General features: G+C 46.1%; 2 protein-coding genes across 2 annotated transcripts in view; one reads left to right on the top strand and one right to left on the bottom strand.

Annotated features, from left to right (window-relative positions):
* Nucleotides 1-19,646, top strand: part of MRM3 (mitochondrial rRNA methyltransferase 3) — a 154,795-nt gene that overhangs the window by 61,037 nt on the left and 74,112 nt on the right. The gene's annotated exons all lie outside the window — the stretch shown is intronic.
* The window catches only part of GEMIN4 (gem nuclear organelle associated protein 4), a 31,527-nt gene that overhangs the window by 5,920 nt on the left and 5,961 nt on the right, over nt 1-19,646 (bottom strand). Inside the window, exon 2 of the mRNA XM_069757365.1 lies at nt 17,200-17,257. Within this exon, the coding sequence (XP_069613466.1) occupies nt 17,200-17,221 (22 nt within the window). The 5' untranslated portion in view covers nt 17,222-17,257. The remainder of the gene's footprint in view (nt 1-17,199; nt 17,258-19,646) is intronic.

Here is a 19,646-nt window from a genome sequence, read left to right as displayed (position 1 = left end):
AATATACTACGTGACTGGGCAATATACCGTACTACGTGACTGGGCAATATACCGTACTACGTGGGCTGTGCTATATACTATGTGGCTGGGCAATACGTGGCTGGGCAATATACTACGTGGACATGCATATTCTAGAATACCCGATGCGCTAGAATCGGGCCACCATCTAGTATTATACAAGAACCTATTTAACTGAAAGCTAAGGAGATCAAGTAACCACAAAAGCAATTAAAGCCTATGGGAAAATGACTCATTTCCTACCATTATTTTGAAGAGTTCACAAATTCTTAGTAATGCAGACATCTTGAAGAAATCAGGCGATTTTTAACCAGAGAGAGGAAAGAGCCATTTTAAAAAATAATTTTCAGAATTTACACCGCAACACATTGCGCGAACAGCCCTTGTTATAAAACTGATAATTTCCTTGAACGGCTCAGAGGCATTAAGCCGATAGTTTTATTAGGTTAAGGGACCGCTTACATAAGGGGGAACATGAACTTTTACCATGCCTGTTTATTCAGACACACCAAAGTAAAATGATGCACATTGAGAAATTTATATTAGTTTGCTCAGTACACAGGCTGCCAAAGTTCGGTAGTGTGAGTCCTTTTTACACAGTATGAAGTACCGCTGAAAATGAGGATTTTTTTTTTGGGGGGGGGGGCGCACAAAAAATACATTCACCAAATGAAACAGCGTTTTGCTCTTCATTGGGGGATCGGCAGCCTGTCAACACTGCAAGATAATTGTGAAATTAATGAACGTTCAAAATTATCTTGCAGTATAAATACATCTTAAATCTGGTCAGAGTAGTTAGATTCACTAACTGGCCTCTCATCTTTTGCAATTTGGTTTATACAGGTGAAAATTAGAATAAGCTTGAACTGTAAAATCGGATGCCCAAAACCCCAGCAATTTGAGGTAGAAATGCATACGGTTTTTAACATGAATGTTCCAAGTACTTAAAAGGGAACATGTCAGCATGTATTCACACAATTAAAGTCTTTATAAATCGTCAGATGAAGTCTTGCAAACCCCAGCTTTAAATGCACAAAGGGCAGGTCAGTACACTTGGAAGAGGCAGCAAAAGTGCCCTAGCACACCTTCAGCATGATTTGCATGTGGTTTCAAGCTTTAAAGCGAACCTGTCAGCAGCATTGTGCTGGGTAACCTACAGACAGTGTCAGGTCTGCGCCGTTATACTGATTAAAATGATATCTGGGTTGATGAAATCCGTCTTGTGGTTGTTTAGTCTTTATTTGTAGTTTTCAGTTAATGAGATTCTCGTGCTTCGGGGCGACTTGTGTGTGGGGGGGTCTTCATGTATTCCTCTGCTTACATATGTATCTGAATGGGCTTATAACAGGCCACTGATCCTTCTGTGACCCACCCCATAATTTACATAATGCATATCATATTGTAGGCTTAGAAAAAAAAAATTACATTCAGCAAAATGATGCCGATGCAGTCGCATGTATATTCACAGTGTTTTCGGTCATCTTCATCCCTGCCTCAACACCTTAGGTCCGCCAATAGCTCATTCATACTCCCATAGATACATTCCCATTGACAAACTGTTACAGGCATTTAGTAGTCAACTGTTGATTCCCAATTCCGTACCCCATTTCCCTACTCTTACTTCCCTACACAACCGCTAAGGCTACTTTCACACTAACGTCGTGTGACGGACGTCGCAATGCGTCGTTTTGGAGATAAAACGCATCCTGCAAAGTTGCTCGCAGGTTGTGTTTTTTCTCCATAGACTTGCATTAGCGACGCATGGCCACACGACGCATCCGTTGCATGACGGATGCGACGTGTTCTTGGCGGCCGCAACGCACAAAAAAAGTTAAATGTAATGTTTTTTGTGCGTCGGGTCCGCCATTTTCGACCGCGCATGTGCGGCAGAAACTCCGCCCTCTCCTCCCCAGAACTCACAATGGGCAGCGGATGCGTTGTAAAACTGCATCCGCTGCCCACGTTGTGCTACATTAACACACTGTCCGTCGGGCCGACGGTTTGCAACGGCCCATACCGACTGACTAGTGTGAAAGTAGCCTAAATTTAACATGCATTTTGACCTTTTTTTCGATGGTAACATTTTTATAGCTGGAACGCACATACTAATAATAATAATAATCTTTATTTCTATAGCGCCAACATATTCAGCAGCGCTTTACAGTTTAACAGCTTCAATCACAACAGTCATAAGTAACAATGTTAATACAATAATTAAAGCAACACAAGACGACCCTGCTCGTGAGAGCTTACAATCTACAATGAGGTGGGGAAATACAAAGCACAGGTGTGTATTTACAATGATGGTCCAGCCATCTTCAGGGAGTGGGGGATAGATGGGGATAGTGAATGGGCTACACAAACAAAATAACGGATTAGGGAACATGATAGGCCGCTCTGAACAAATGTGTTTTGAGGGAGCGCCTAAAACAATGCAAATTGTGGATGGTCCTAATTTCTTGGGGTAGAGCTTTCCAGAGGATTGGCGCAGCACGGGAGAAGTCTTGTAGTCGGGAGTGGCAGGTACGGATTAGTGCAGAGGTTAGTCGAAAGTCATTTGCACAACGAAGAGGTCAGTTAGGCAGATCGACAGAAAGGAGATGTAAGGGGGTGCCTCACTGTGAAGAACTTTGTGGGTGAGAACAAGTACTTTGAATTGTATCCTGTAATGAATGGGCAGCCAGTGTAATGACTGGCGAAGAGTGGACGCGTTTGAGTAACGATTAGCTAGACAGACGACCCTGGCTGCTGCATTAAGGATAGACTCAGAAACACATGGGCTACTTGGACATTGAACAAGTCTGCAGGAACCTGTTCACACACCACCAAGAAACTTGAAGACACAAAAGAGCAGTGAGGTCAAAAATACTCTTGTAAAAAAAAAAAAAAAAAAAAAAAAAAAAAATCACAGTAATAAGCAAGTGCTAGTCAAAAGATGGAAAAAAACAGGGTATTTAGTACATACTTTTTTTTGCAAAACAAATGTATACTAAGCTGCTCCACCAATCGTCAAGGTATACCCATATAGAGCAGTCCTAACTAATGTATATAATCCCTATCTGATGTATTTATTTGATGCAAATGACCCATAACAGGTGGACCCTGTTTTTTCCATCTTTTGACTAGCACTTGCTTATTACTGTGATTTTTTTTTTTTTTTTACAACAGAGTATTTTTGACCTCACCGTGATCTTTTGTGTCTTCAAGTTTCTTAGTGGTGTGTGAACAGGTTACTACAGACTTGTTCAATGTGCAAGTAGCCCATGTGTTTCTGGTTCTATAATTGTTCGCTTGTTTCTACAAGATTGGGGAGTCCACCACTCCTTATGGGTCATTTGCATCAAAGCTGTTCCATCCAGCATGTCCACATGGATATTCCCTCTACAGGTACTATACATATGATCAGGTTTTTAAATACATCAGATAGTGATTATATACATTAGTTAGGACTGCTCTATATGAGTATACCTTGACGATTGGTGGAGCAGCTTAGTATACATTTTTTTGCAAAACAACGTATCAACTAAATACCCTGTTTTTTTCCATCTTTTGACTAGCACTTGCTTTTTACTGTGATTTTTTTTACAACAGAGTATTTTTGACCTCACTGTGCTCTTTTGTGTCATTAAGGATAGACTGGAGAGGGGAAAGTCGAGAGGGGAAAGTCGAGAGGGGAAAGTCGAGAGGGGAAAGTCGAGAGGGGAAAGTCGAGAGGGGAAAGTCGAGAGGGGAAAGTCGAGAGGGGAAAGTCGAGAGGGGAAAGTCGAGAGGGGAAAGTCGAGAGGGGAAAGTCGAGAGGGGAAAGTCGAGAGGGGAAAGTCGAGAGGGGAAAGTCGAGAGGGGAAAGTCGAGAGGGGAAAGTCGAGAGGGGAAAGTCGAGAGGGGAAAGTCGAGAGGGGAAAGTCGAGAGGGGAAAGTCGAGAGGGGAAAGTCGAGAGGGGAAAGTCGAGAGGGGAAAGTCGAGAGGGGAAAGTCGAGAGGGGAAAGTCGAGAGGGGAAAGTCGAGAGGGGAAAGTCGAGAGGGGAAAGTCGAGAGGGGAAAGTCGAGAGGGGAAAGTCGAGAGGGGAAAGTCGAGAGGGGAAAGTCGAGAGGGGAAAGTCGAGAGGGGAAAGTCGAGAGGGGAAAGTCGAGAGGGGAAAGTCGAGAGGGGAAAGTCGAGAGGGGAAAGTCGAGAGGGGAAAGTCGAGAGGGGAAAGTCGAGAGGGGAAAGTCGAGAGGGGAAAGTCGAGAGGGGAAAGTCGAGAGGGGAAAGTCGAGAGGGGAAAGTCGAGAGGGGAAAGTCGAGAGGGGAAAGTCGAGAGGGGAAAGTCGAGAGGGGAAAGTCGAGAGGGGAAAGTCGAGAGGGGAAAGTCGAGAGGGGAAAGTCGAGAGGGGAAAGTCGAGAGGGGAAAGTCGAGAGGGGAAAGTCGAGAGGGGAAAGTCGAGAGGGGAAAGTCGAGAGGGGAAAGTCGAGAGGGGAAAGTCGAGAGGGGAAAGTCGAGAGGGGAAAGTCGAGAGGGGAAAGTCGAGAGGGGAAAGTCGAGAGGGGAAAGTCGAGAGGGGAAAGTCGAGAGGGGAAAGTCGAGAGGGGAAAGTCGAGAGGGGAAAGTCGAGAGGGGAAAGTCGAGAGGGGAAAGTCGAGAGGGGAAAGTCGAGAGGGGAAAGTCGAGAGGGGAAAGTCGAGAGGGGAAAGTCGAGAGGGGAAAGTCGAGAGGGGAAAGTCGAGAGGGGAAAGTCGAGAGGGGAAAGTCGAGAGGGGAAAGTCGAGAGGGGAAAGTCGAGAGGGGAAAGTCGAGAGGGGAAAGTCGAGAGGGGAAAGTCGAGAGGGGAAAGTCGAGAGGGGAAAGTCGAGAGGGGAAAGTCGAGAGGGGAAAGTCGAGAGGGGAAAGTCGAGAGGGGAAAGTCGAGAGGGGAAAGTCGAGAGGGGAAAGTCGAGAGGGGAAAGTCGAGAGGGGAAAGTCGAGAGGGGAAAGTCGAGAGGGGAAAGTCGAGAGGGGAAAGTCGAGAGGGGAAAGTCGAGAGGGGAAAGTCGAGAGGGGAAAGTCGAGAGGGGAAAGTCGAGAGGGGAAAGTCGAGAGGGGAAAGTCGAGAGGGGAAAGTCGAGAGGGGAAAGTCGAGAGGGGAAAGTCGAGAGGGGAAAGTCGAGAGGGGAAAGTCGAGAGGGGAAAGTCGAGAGGGGAAAGTCGAGAGGGGAAAGTCGAGAGGGGAAAGTCGAGAGGGGAAAGTCGAGAGGGGAAAGTCGAGAGGGGAAAGTCGAGAGGGGAAAGTCGAGAGGGGAAAGTCGAGAGGGGAAAGTCGAGAGGGGAAAGTCGAGAGGGGAAAGTCGAGAGGGGAAAGTCGAGAGGGGAAAGTCGAGAGGGGAAAGTCGAGAGGGGAAAGTCGAGAGGGGAAAGTCGAGAGGGGAAAGTCGAGAGGGGAAAGTCGAGAGGGGAAAGTCGAGAGGGGAAAGTCGAGAGGGGAAAGTCGAGAGGGGAAAGTCGAGAGGGGAAAGTCGAGAGGGGAAAGTCGAGAGGGGAAAGTCGAGAGGGGAAAGTCGAGAGGGGAAAGTCGAGAGGGGAAAGTCGAGAGGGGAAAGTCGAGAGGGGAAAGTCGAGAGGGGAAAGTCGAGAGGGGAAAGTCGAGAGGGGAAAGTCGAGAGGGGAAAGTCGAGAGGGGAAAGTCGAGAGGGGAAAGTCGAGAGGGGAAAGTCGAGAGGGGAAAGTCGAGAGGGGAAAGTCGAGAGGGGAAAGTCGAGAGGGGAAAGTCCAATTAATAGAGCACTGCAGTAGTCCAGGCGGGAGTGGATCAGGGCGACAGTGAGGGTTTTTGTTGTTTCTATAGTGAGAAAAGGGCGGATTCTAGAGATGTTCTTTAGGTGTAAGCGGCACAAGCGGGCACGAGATTGTATATGGGAGGTGATAGAGAGATCGGAGTCAAACATAACACACAGACAGCGCGCCTGCTGCCGGGGTGTTATTATGGTGCCACCCACGGAGAGGGAAACGTCAGGTTTAGGGAGCTTAGTAGATGGTGGGAGTAGAAGAAGTTCAGTTTTGGAGAGGTTGAGTTTCAGATAGAGAGCGGACATGATGTCAGAGACTGCGGACAGACAGTCAGTGGTGTTCTGTAGTACAGCAGGAGTAAGGCCAGGGAATGACGTGTATAGTTGTGTGTCGTCGGCATAAAGATGGTATTGAAAGCCAAATCTGCTGATGGTCTGTCCGATTGGGGCCGTGTAGAGGGAGAAGAGAAGGGGACCAAGGACTGAGCCCTGAAGTACCCCAACAGTGAGAGGAAGAGGAGATGAAGTGGAGCCAGAGAACAGAACACTGAAGGAGCGGTCAGAAAGATAGGAGGAGAACCAGGAGAGAGCAGTGTCCTTAATGACAAGTGACTGGAGCCTAGAGAGTAAGAGAGGGTGGTCAACAGTGTCGAAAGCTGCGGAAAGATAGAGGACAATAAGCAGAGCGTGGTCACCGTTACATTTTGCTGTCAGAAGGTCGTTGGTCACTTTGATGAGTGCAGTGTCGGTCGAGTGTAGGGTGTGGAATCCGGACTGTAAAGGGTCTAGGAGGGAGTGAATGGAGAGGTAACGGGAGTAGACTAGGCGCTCCAAGAGTTTAGAGATGAAGGGGAGATTGGAGACCGGTCTGTAGTTGTTTGTGCAGGATGGGTCGAGGGTGGATTTCTTTAGTAATGGAGTAATGATAGAGTGAAGGAGGACAGGAAAATGCCTGAGGAGAGTGAGAGATTAAAGATTGTAGTTAGGTGAGTAGTGACCACTGGAGAGAGAGACTGGAGAAGATGAGAAGGAATGGGGTCGCTAGAGCATGTAGTCGGACGAGAAGAGAGGAGCCTGGAGACGACTTCTTCTGTGATGGGATCAAATGTGGAGAGTGAGCCAGGGGAGATACAGGGAGGGATGGGAGTCACTGAACTTGGTGATTGGGAGCGGATTTCCTGACGGATATTGTCTATTTTCTCTATAAAGTGGGAGGCCAGGTCATCAGCACAAATGTCTGTGATAGGGGCTTGAGCTTTTGGCCTGAGGAAGGAGTGAAGGGTGTCAAAAAGTTTCTTGGGGTTGTTGGATAGTGAGGAGATCAGGGTGGTGAAGTAGGTCTGTTTGGCGATGTGAAGGGCAGATTTATAGGTTTTTAACATAAATTTGAAATGTATGAAGTCTTCTGGTGTGCGAGTTTTCCTCCATAAGCGTTCAGCACTCCTAGAGCATCGCTGGAGAAATCGGGTTTGTGATGTGAGCCAGGGATGTTTTACTCTGTGTTTGGAGGTTGAGGGTGAAGGGAGCTACTTGGTCTAGGGTGCTTCTAAGAGTGTCATTGTAGTGATGTACCGCCAGATCAGGACAGGAAAAAAAGGAGATTGGGGACAGTGAAGAGTGTAAGGAGTCTGAAAGTGTATGAGGGTTAATGGCTTGTAGATTTCTGACTGAATGGTAGGTAGGAGGGTGCTGGGGTGAGCAAGGATTTGTGAGCATGAAGGAGAGAATATTGTGGTCAGAGAGGGGAAGCAGTGAGTTATTTAGGTAGGGGATTGAACACAGCCAGACAAAGACCAGGTCAAGGGTGTTACCGTCCTTGTGTGTCTCAGAGTTTGAGAGCTGTGAGAGGCCGATGGAAGTGGTTAGTGATAGAAGATGGAATGCAGATGTAGAAGTGGGGCTGTTTATGGGGATTTTGAAGTCTCCCAGGATAAGGGTTGGGAGTTCTGAGGACATGAAGTGCGGCAGCCAGGCAGAGAAATGGTCCAGGAAGTGGGTGGGTGAGCCTGGGGGCCGGTATATGACTGCTACTCTGAGGGAGAGGGGACGGAAGAGCCTGATGGTGTGGACCTCAAAAGAAGGGAATGAGAGTGATGGAGTTGGTGGGATGACCTGGAAGGTGCATTGTGGGGAGAGGAGTATGCCGACTCCACCACGTCTGTTTGTGGGTCTCGGGGAATGGGAGAATGGTAGGCCACATTGGGAAATGGCAGCAGGGGAGACCGTGTCAGAATCCTGGATCCAGGTTTCAGTGAGGGCCAATAGATTTAGAGAGTGGTTCAGAAAGTAGTTGTGCAGGAAAGGAAGCTTGTTACATACAGACCGTGGATTCCAAAGGGCACAATTAAAAGAAGGAGATGAGGTAGTGCAAGTAATATTAATAAGGTTAGAATGGTTTTGATGTGAGGTAGGTTAGGGGCTGAGGTTGGTGGATGGTGGACCGGGGTTGGGGGAGATGGTCTCCTGAAATCAGTAGGAGTAGGAAGATAAAAAGCAAGCAGTTTTTGGAATTGTAAGAAGTTTTTTTGTGCAGTGTTTTTTGGCAAGATGGACTGAGGTTTTTAAGGAAGGTGAGAAGTGCATGGGTGCTGTACATGGGAGAGGGAAGTATAGAGGGGCTGACGTATACGAGTTGTGATGGAGGGGGGTTTGGTTGGTGAAAGTGGATTGCAAGGGAACATAGGAGGATTGGAATAAAGCACATGGATAGAAGGAAGAGCAGAGTGTGGGTTACCTGACTCCTGCCCTGACTAACTGCCATGGAACAATTGCTATAACTTGATGCTTTGCTAAATGCGTGTGACCCCACACATGCGTGCACCCCTAAGAATGAATCTAAATTTATAGGCCCCCATTGCAGGGAAAGGACAGCAGGATTATGGGAGCTGGTTAGTTATAAATTAGGGACAGCTGCTCAACACATCCTGGTGTGGATAGAAGATCAAAGATGCAGTCCTGATAACATCTCCATACTAACACCTCTTCTGTGATAAGTATCTACAGAGACCCCCCCCTGGAGCTACAACAGTGAGTACTGAAAACCATGTATCTGATGATGAATTCTAGCACAGCCGTTGGATGACATGAAATTACCATTCAGGGTGCTTGCTGACATACAGAAAATCATTGCAAAATACAGAGACATTCAGGATCCAGGGAGAGCTGGGGATATACTGTGTTACGTGGAACGCTCGGCCATGTTGTTGCGGTCCGCAACTTCTGGAACTATCAATGCCATTGGCCGTCACCATCTTAGAACCGCTCCCTTTTCCTTCTCAACTCCACACAATGACATGCCAGGGTAAGACTAGCGGTGGACACCGCGTCTAGAGGCACGTCTGCCCCATCAAGGGAATACACTATACAGTTTTAGGTTTAGATTTACCGTATATACTCGAGTATAAGCCGAGATTTTCAGCCCATTTTTGGGGGCTGAAAGTCCCCCTCTCGGCTTATACTCGAGTCATACCCGGGGGTCGGCAAGGGAGGGGGAGTGGGAGCTGTGTAATTATACTTACCTGCTCCCGGCGCGGTCCCTGCTTCTTCCAGCGCTGCATCTTCTTCCTGTATTGAGCGGTCACATGGCACCGCTCATATACAGTAATGAATATGCGGCTCCACCCCCCATAGAGGTGGAGCCGCATATTCATTACTGTATATGAGCGGTGACGCTGCCCGCTCAATACAGGAAGAAGATGCAGCGCCGGGGAAGAAGCAGTGACGCAGCGCCAGGACCAGGTACGTATATGGGGAGGGGGAGCGCTGCGCGATAGTCACCTGCTTCTCGGTCCGGGTGTCGCTCTGTCTTCAGCAGTGACGCTCAGGTGAGAGGGCGCGGTGACGTAGTCAGTGCGCGCCCTCTGCTGAGCATCAGTGCCGAAGACGGAGCCGCACGAGGAGCAGGTGACAGTGCCGGGGTCCTGAGCGAAGAGAGGGGAGTATGTGATTTTTTTTTTTTTTTTTTTTTATGGCAGCCACAGCATATGGGGCAAGTGACTGTGCAGAGCATCTTATGGGGCCATAACACTTGTGCAGCACTATATGGGGCAAGTAGCTGTGCAGAGCATCTTATGGGGCCATACTTGTGCAGCATTATATGGGGCAAGTAGCTGTGCAGAGCATCTTATGGGGCCATACTTGTGCAGCATTATATGGGGCAAGTAGCTGTGCAGAGCATCTTATGGGGCCATACTTGTGCAGCACTATAAGGGGCAAGTAGCTGTGCAGAGCATCTTATGGGGCCATACTTGTGCAGCACTATATGGGGCAAGTAGCTGTGCAGAGAATCTTATGGGGCCATACTTGTGCAGCACTATAAGGGGCAAGTGACTGTGCGAAGCATCTGTATGGGGCCATAATGCTTGTGCAGCACTATATGGGGCAAGTGGCTGTACGGAGCACTATAATGGGGCCATAACACTTGTGCAGCACTATATGGGGCAAGTAGCTGTGCGGAACATCTGTATGGGGCCATAACACTTGTGCAGCACTATATGGGGCAAGTGACTGTACGGAGCATCTTATGGGGCCATAACACTTGTGCAGCACTATATAAGGCAAATATCTCTATGAAGCATCTTATGAGGCCCTTATTACCCTTTATGCAGCATTATATGGGACATATTTTAATATGGAGCATCTAATGGGGCCCATCAAACTTTATGGGGCATTATATGGGGCTCCTGATTCAATATGGATATTCAAAAACACTTAACCTACTGATGTCTCAATTAATTTTACTTTTATTGGTATCTATTTTTACTTTTGAAATTTACCGGTAGCTGCTGCATTTTCCACCCTAGGCTTATACTCGAGTCGGCTTATACTCGAGTATATACGGTAATTGGTTTATATGATGGCACCAAGTTTAACCCTTCTTTCTAGTAGGAACTACTATTCCCTTAACATAAGTTACAGCTTATGTCTGCTGAGAAAAGAATTTCCCTAGTAAGTGCACACCCCATTTCTGGCATATACCACACAGTAACCATAAGTCCACCTCATACCATTATATTTCTTTCCATAGATGTAAAAACATACCAGACTACCTGTCAGAGTTAGATCTGCTTTCTGCATACTAAAAATAACACGGTAGGTCACACATCCTCTTTGGGTCTCTCTCACTCCCCACCGTCCTTCTATCCACCCGGCTCGATTTAGGGTTGTGTGGGATACCCGGTCATGTTCTGCCTTTAATAAATTTTCATGCATATGGCGCATACTCAGTAGCATCCATTGGAACGTGAAAGATGCTACTACACCGCCATTTTAATGATTTTTTTTTTAACCCCTACAATATTATATGCATAATACGATACATGCTACTGAACTGGCGCCATTTTACTGGATGTAAATTTTTTTTTCTAAGCCCACAATATTATATGCATTATGTGAAATAGAGGACAGGTCACTGAAGGATCAGTGACCTGTCATAAGCCATAAGGATGAATAAGCAGAGCGCCACAAAGACCCTCCACAAGTCTACGCCCTGTGGAACCATACCTCTAGATCCTTTGAAAAGCCGTCAATTCATCGGCCGTGTACTGTAAAGTCACTGCAGTAGCCGACAGGATAGAAGAGATGGATTACATACAGCAAATAGAATTAGCACAGTAATCGTGACGTCACTAGCGGTGACGTCACTGAGGCTGCGTTCTCAGCCGGGCTGAACTGAGAGGACCTCGGTGAGATCCCCGCTAGCACCATGAGAAAGTCTCACGGTGCAGAGGTGAGTACACCGCAGTGAAATTCTCCTGGTGAACTCGCCTCTGCACCGTGAGACTTTCTAACGGTGCTTGAGAGGATTTCCCAGAGGTCACCTCAGTTCAGCCTGGCAGAGAACACAGCCTCAGTGACGTCACCGCTAGTCACTGACACTGACCTTGCAGCAGCTCATTCATCAGTGGTTCTCAGCCTGGACGGTCGCATCTTGGCACCATCCAGGTTGAAAACTGATAATCCCTAGACATGGATTACAGCGTGGGACAGAACGACGGAGAGGTGAGGGATATTGTTCTTTTTTATTTTTGTTTTCTTATAGAAGATGAGGGCTTAAGTGGAATTAGGCATTAGGTGAGTATAACAGTGTTTGTTGTTTTTAAATAAAGTAAAACTGTGTTTTGTTTTATTTCGAATAAAAGAGTTTATTCTGGCTGTGTGTTTATTTACAATAAAACTATAGGATTAGTAATGGAGAGGTGTCTTACAGACGCCTCTCCATTACTAATCGGTGGGTTTGATGTCACCAGAGAATACAAAGGTGACATCAACCCCACAAATATGAACCCCACTTGCCACCGCTACAGGGCAAGTGGGAAAAGCCAGAATTGGCACACCTAATAGATGAGCATTTTCTGCGTGGCTGCAGGCTGCTATTTTTAGTCTGGGGGGGGCAATATCCATGACCCTTTACCAGCCTGAGAATACTAGCCCCCAGCTGTCTGTTTTTGCAAGGCAGGTTGTCAAAAATGGGGGTGACTGCACGCAGTTTTTTAAAAAAGCATGGGGACCCCTCTATTCTTGATAACCAGACTTGCTAATGCTGACAGCTGAGTTTTGCCTGGCTGGTTATCAAAAATACGGGGGAGCCCGCGCAGTTGAGAGCTCACAGTGGTTTTTTAACAGCGTGGGAACCACAGCTTTCTGACAGGTGGGATGTTTTCACCGCCGATTAGAAGCGGTGTTTGCCACGCCGTCATGCAAATAACAGCGGGTCAAACACTGTATTGTCAGGCCCCCCCATTCAAGTGAATGGGGTTGACGCCCGCTCTGCTGTATGACAGGCTGTATGGATGCATCATGCAACCTGCCATCTAGATGTAGCGGAGCTGACTGAGGTCACATCCTGCTGTCTTTGACTTTTCTGCAGCAAATACGCAGCAAAAAAAAGTCAAGCTGCGTATTCACAGCATTTTTTTTTTCACCATCCATTCAAGCCAATGGGTGAAAAACGCTGCAAACACTCTGAAAAAATGCTGAAAGTGACATGCTCTATGTAAAAAAAAAACGCTGCAGAGCACAAAATCCTAATGACAAAAAAGCCTAATGTGTGTGCATGAGATTTCTGAAATCTCATAGGCTTTGCTGGTACTGTAAAAACAGCTGAAAAACTTCAATATGTGAAAAGTGCTGGGAGGTTTCTACAAGTCTACAAAACAAACATGGTAAAGAGACTTTGTGGAAAGCCAGGCTAAAGCTTGTGTGCACATAAACCCCTTCACGCCCAAGGGTGGTTTGCACGTTAATGACCGGGCCAATTTTTACAATTCTGACCACTGTCCCTTTATGAGGTTATAACTCTGGAACGCTTCAACGGATCCCAGTGATTCTGACATTGTTTTCTCGTGACATATTGTACTTCATGATAGTGGTAAAATTTATTTGATATTACCTGCGTTTATTTGTGAAAAAAACGGAAATTTGGCAAAAATTTTGAAAATTTCGCAATTTTCCAACTTTGAATTTTTATGCAATTAAATCACAGAGATATGTCACACAAAATACTTAATAAGTAACATTTCCCACATGTCTACTTTACATCAGCACAATTTTGGAACCAAATTTTTTTTTTTTTAGCGAGTTATAAGGGTTAAAAGTTGACCAGCAATTTCTCATTTTTACAAGACTATTTTTTTTTTAGGGACCACATCTCATTTGAAGTCATTTTGAGGGGTCTATATGATAGAAAATACCCAAGTGTGACACCATTCTAAAAACTGCACCCCTCAAGGTGCTCATAACCACATTCAAGAAGTTTATTAACCCTTCTGGTGCTTCACAGGAATTTTTGGAATGTTTAAATAAAAATGAACATTTAACTTTTTTTCACAAAAAATTTACTTCAGCTCCAATTTGTTTTATTTTACCAAGGGTAACAGGAGAAAATAGACCCCAAACATTGTTGTACAATTTGTCCTGAGTACACCGATACCCCATATGTGGGGGTAAACCACTGTTTGGGCGCATGACAGAGCTCGGAAGCGAAGGAGCGCCATTTGACTTTTCAATGCAAAATTGAAGGAATTGAGATGGGACGCCATGTTGCGTTTGGAGAGCCACTGATGTGCCTAAACATTGAAACCCCCCACAAGTGACACCATTTTGGAAAGTAGACCCCCTAAGGAACTTATCTAGATTTGTGGTGAGCGCTTTGACCCACCAAGGGCTTCACAGAAGTTTATAATGCAGAGTCGTAAAAATAAAACAAAAATTTTTTTCCCACAAAATTTGTTTTTTTAGCCCCCAGTTTTGTATTTTCTCGAGGGTAACAGGAGAAATTGGACCCCAAAATTTGTTGTCCAATTTGTCCGGACTACGCTGATACCCCATAAGTGGGGGGGAACCACTGTTTGGGCGCATGGGAGGGCTCGGAAGGGAAGGAGCTCCATTTGGAATGCAGACTTAGATGGAATGGTCTGCAGGTGTCACATTGCGTTTGCAGAGCCCCTAATGTACCTAAACATTGAAACCCCCCACAAGTGACACCATTTTGGAAAGTAGACCCCCTAAGGAACTTATCTAGAGGTGTGGTGAGCACTTTGACCCACCAAGGGCTTCACAGAAGTTTATAATGCAGAACCGTAAAAATAAAAAAAAAAATATTTTTTCACAAAAATTCTTTTCGCCCCCAGTTTTTTATTTTTCCAAGGGTAAGAGAAGAAATTGGACCCCAAAAGTTGTTGTACAATTTGTCCTGAGTAGGCTGATACCCCATATGTGGAGGGGGGGGGGACCACCGTTTGGGCGCACGGGAGGGCTCGGAAGGGAAGGAGCGCCATTTGGAATGCAGACTTAGATGGAATGGTCTGCAGGCGTCACATTGCATTTGCAGAGCCCCTAATGTACCTAAACAGTAGAAACTCCCCACAAGTAACACCATTTTGGAAAGTAGACCCCCTAAGGAACTCATCTAGATGTGTTGTGAGAGCTTTGAACCCCCAAGTGTTTCACTACAGTTTATAACGCAATAACGCAGAGCCGTGCAAATAAAAAAAATATATATATTTTTTTTTCACAAAAATTATTTTTAGCCCCCAGTTTTGTATTTTTCCAAGGGTAACAGGAGAAATTGGACCCTAAAAATTGTTGTCCAATTTGTCCTGAGTACGCTGATACCCGATATGTGGGGAGAACCACCGTTTGAGCACATGGCAGAGCTCGGAAGGGAAGGAGCGTCATTTGGAATGCAGACTTAGATGGATTGGTCTGCAGGCGTCACATTGCGCTTGCAGAGCCCCTAATGTACCTAAACAGTAGAAACCCCCACAAGTGACCCCATATTGGAAAGTAGACCCCCCAAGGAACTCATCTAGATGTGTTGTGAGAACTTTGAACCCCTAAGTGTTTCACTACAGTTTTTTTTTTCCACAAAAATTATTTTTTAGCCCCCAGTTTTGTATTTTCCCAAGGGTAACAGGAGAAATTGGACCCCAAAAGTTGTTGTCCAATTTGTCCTGAGTACGTTGATACCCCATATGTTGGGGTAAACCCCTGTTTGGGCACACGGGAGAGCTTGGACGGGAAGGAGCACTGTTTTACTTTTTCAACGCAGAATTAGCTGGAATTGAGATCGGACGCCATGTCGCGTTTGGAGAGCCCCTGATGTGCCTAAACAGTGGAAACCCCCCAATTATAACTGAAACCCTAATCCAAACACACCCCTAACCCTAATCCCAACCGTAAATGTAATCCAAACCCTAACCCTAATTTTAGCCCCAACCCTAACTGTAGCCTTAAAGGGACACTGTCACCTGGATTTGGAGGGAACAATCTTCAGCCATGGAGGCGGGGTTTTTGATTCACCCTTTCCTTACCCGCTGGCTGCATGTTGGCTGCAATATTGGATTGAAGTTCATTCTCTGTCCTCCATAGTACACGCCTGCGCAAGGCAAGATTGCCTTGTGCAGGCGTGTACTACGGAGGACAGAGAATGAACTTCAATCCAATATTGCAGCCAGCATGCAGCCAGCGGGTAAGGAAAGGGTGAATCAAACACCCAAAAACCCCGCCTCCATGGCTGAAGATTGTTCCCTCCAAATTCAGGTGACAGTGTCCCTTTAACCCTAGCCCCAACCCTAACCCTAACGAAAAAATGGAAATACATACATTTTTAAACATTTTTTAATTTTTCCCTAATTAAGGGGGTGATGAAGGGGGGTTTGATTTACTTTTATAGCGAGTTTTTTAGCGGATTTTTATGATTGGCAGCCGTCACACACTGAAAGACTATTTATTGCAAAAATATTTTTTGCGTTACCACATTTTGAGACCTATAATTTTTCCATATTTTGGTCCACAGAGTCATGTGAGGTCTTGTTTTTTGCGGGACGAGTTGACGGTTTTATTGGTAACATTTTCGGGCACGTGACAATTTTTGATCGCTCTTTATTCCGATTTTTGTGAGGCAGAATTACCAAAAACCAGCTATTCATAAATTTATTTTGGGGGAGGCGTTTATACCGTTCCGCGTTTGGTAAAATTGATAAAGCAGTTTTATTTTTCAGGTCAGTACGATTACAGCGATACCGCATTTATATCATTTTTTTATGTTTTGGCGCTTTTATACGATAAAAACTATTTTATAGAAAAAATTATTATTTTTGCATCGCTTTATTCTGAGGACTATAACTTTTTTATTTTTTTGCTGATGATGCTGTATGGCGGCTCGTTTTTTGCGGGACAAGATGACGTTTTCAGCGGTACCATGGTTATTTTAATCCGTCTTTTTGATCGCGTGTTATTCCACTTTTTGTTTGGCGGTATGATAATAAAGCATTGTTTTTTGCCTCTTTTTTTTTTTTACCGCGTTCACTGAAGGGGTTAACTAGCGGGACAGTTTTACAGGTGGGGTCGTTACGGACGTGGCGATACTAAATGTGTACTTTTTTTTTTTTCAAATGTATTTATAGGAACATATCTTTTTTTTTTTTTTTTTGGGGGGGGGGGGGAATTTAAAATTTTTTTTTTTTACACTATAACATTGCCCCGGGCCATTTTGGATCCGGGGCCTGCAGCGAGGAAGGAGGTAAGAGACCCTCGGGAGGGTTCCGGGGGTCTCAGGGAAGCACGCAGGGAGTCCCCTCCCTGCGCAATGCTTCCCTGTATCGCCCCGCCGGCACACCGCGATCATGTTTGATCGCGGTGTGCCTGGGGTTAATGTGCCGGGAGCGGTCCGTGACCGTTCCTGGCACATTGTGCCGGATGTCAGCTGCGATAGTCAGCTGACACCCGGCCACGATCAGCCGCGCTCCCCCTGTGAGCGCGGCCGATCGCTATGATGTACTATCCCGTCGGTGGTCATACGGGCCCACCCCACCTCGACGGGATAGTACGTCATATGTCAGAAAGGGGTTAAATAGCACTGAGAATTGAATTTGGAGCAAGTAGAGTTAGTTTATATGCACACATGTATTCTGGCACGTCAGATTTCACCTATACTTACCAAATTCCATTTCATTACTCATGGTTTATAAATCCTTATAGCATAGCTCCAGCACAATCTAAAAACAAGGGAACAAAGCGTATAATATGGTAAGAAGATGATTAAAAGGAAAACTATTAATGTAATTATTCTTCATGCCCACACATTGGACTATACATACATAGATGTTGTATACGTACAGTGACTTGCAAAAGTATTCACCCCCTCTGGCTTTTTACCTATTTTGGTACATTACAACATGAGTTATTTGGTGGTGATGCATCATATTTAAACACATGTTTGTGAAGTGAGAAAAATTCAGGCATAAATTAAAGGGCCACTGTCACCCCCTCCAGCCGTTATAAACTAAAAGAGCCACCTTGTGCAGCAGTAATGCTGCAGTCTAACAAGGTGGCTCTTTTAGTTTTTGTTTGTTATTGCCACAATAAATGTACCGTATTTATAATTCTGCTGAAATATCTGTCTTTGTCCATGGAGGCGGGACTGAAGCCTCTTCTTAGAAGCGCCCAACTGCCGTCAGTCATCTGTTGGGTTGATTTTCGCCGCCCCTCAGCGCTGTTATTGTGTGAATTCCGGCGCCTGCGCTCTGCTCTTCTGCCTTGCGCAGGCGCATAGAGCATTATCCGTCCGAGCACTGATGCCGGGTTTCTTTCTGCGCCTGTGCGGGCAGTGCGGCCAGCCTGTTACTGAATCCCCGCCCCGTGTTATGCAGTATGCACAGTGCAGGGCTGGGATTCCTGGGCATGCGCACTGCGCTTGTCAGACGCTCCACAGGTCCCCCGCCTTCCAGCGTTGTTCTGTGCGGCTGTTCCAGACGCCGGCAAGGATACCTGTATATTCCGGCAACGCTGAAAGGCGGGGGACCTGGGGAGCGTCTGAGAAGCGCAGTGCGCATGCCCAGGAATCCCAGCCCCGCACTGTGCAAAATCTACACAAGAGATGCCTGACGGCAGTTGGGCGCTTCTAAGAGGAGGCTTCAGTCCCGCCTCCATGGACAAAGACAGGTATTTCAGCAGAATTATAAATACATTTATTGTGGGAATAACAGAAACAAAAACTAAAAGAGCCACCTTGTTAGACTGCAGCATTACTGCTGCACAAGGTGGCTCTTTTAGTTTATAACGGCTGGAGGGGGGTGACAGTGGCCCTTTAAGTTTATGGGATCAAATAACTAAAAATTGATATGTGCATATGTATTAACCCCTTTTGCTATGAAGCCCCAAAAAATTCTGGTGCAAGCAATTCCCTTCATAAGTCCCATGCTTCGTGAAAAGAAGTCCACCTGTGTGCAATCCAAGTGTCATATGATCTATCAGTATATACACACCTTTTCTGAAAGACCACAGAGGCTGCAACAGCATTACGCAAAAGCAGGGCCGGTTTCAGCACCTGGCGCACCCGGGCAAGTGCCGAAGCCCTGAGCAGGCAGGGGGCCCACTCGCCGTCGGGGACACTGGTGCGCTATAGTGCCAGCCCCCGCGAGTGGACCCCCCCGCCTGCTGCGGGCCTCGGCACTTGCGATGCTTATCTCTCCCAGTTCCAGCGCTGCAGCGTCTTCCATCCTCTGACTGTGACGTTCAGGCCAGAGGGCGCGATGACGTCACCAGTGCGCGCCCTCTGCCTGAGCAGTCACAGCACAGAGAGCAGGAAGACGTCAACGGTGAGGAGTCCAGAGCAGAGCAGCGTCAAGCAACGAGAGATGAGTATTTCATTTTTTTTTTTAAATATTTGGAGCAATATATGGGGACCATCAGAAGGGGCCCATATATGGAGCATTATATGGGGCTAATTCTATATGGAGTATGTTATGGGGCCAATAATATAGGGAGCATCTTATGAAGCCAATTCTATAGGGAGCATTATATGGGGCCAATTTAATATGGAGCCAATTTAATATGGAGCAGTATATGGGGCCAATAATATATGAAGCATCTTATGGGACTAATTATATATGGAGCATTTTATATGGCCAATTATATATGGAGCATTATATGAGGCCCATTATACATGGAGCATCTTATGGGGCCAATTATCTTAGGAGCATTATATGGGACCCATTCTGTAAGGAGTATTATATGGGGCCCATTCTGTATGGAGCATCATATGGGGCCCATTCTGTATGGAGCAATATATGGGACTCAGTATACTGTATGGAGCATTATATGAGGCCCATTATATATGGAGCAATAGATGGGGCCCAACATATACTGTATGGAGAATTATATGTGGCTCACTATACTGTATGGAGGATTATATGGGGTCAATTCCGTATGGAGCAATATATGCGGCTCATTCTGTAAGGTGTACTCTGTGGTGCCCATTATACTGTATGGAGCATTATATGAGGCTCATTCTGTATGGAACATAATATTGGGCTCATTATTCTGTTTGGAGCAATATATGGGGCTCATTATTCTGTATAGAGGACTATATGGTGCCAATTATAC

The sequence above is a fragment of the Ranitomeya imitator genome, chromosome 3, assembly GCF_032444005.1.
Source record: "Ranitomeya imitator isolate aRanImi1 chromosome 3, aRanImi1.pri, whole genome shotgun sequence".
Classification (NCBI taxonomy): domain Eukaryota; kingdom Metazoa; phylum Chordata; class Amphibia; order Anura; family Dendrobatidae; genus Ranitomeya; species Ranitomeya imitator.
Note: the sequence above shows the minus strand (reverse complement) of the source record. Positions and strands in the feature narration are given on the sequence as shown.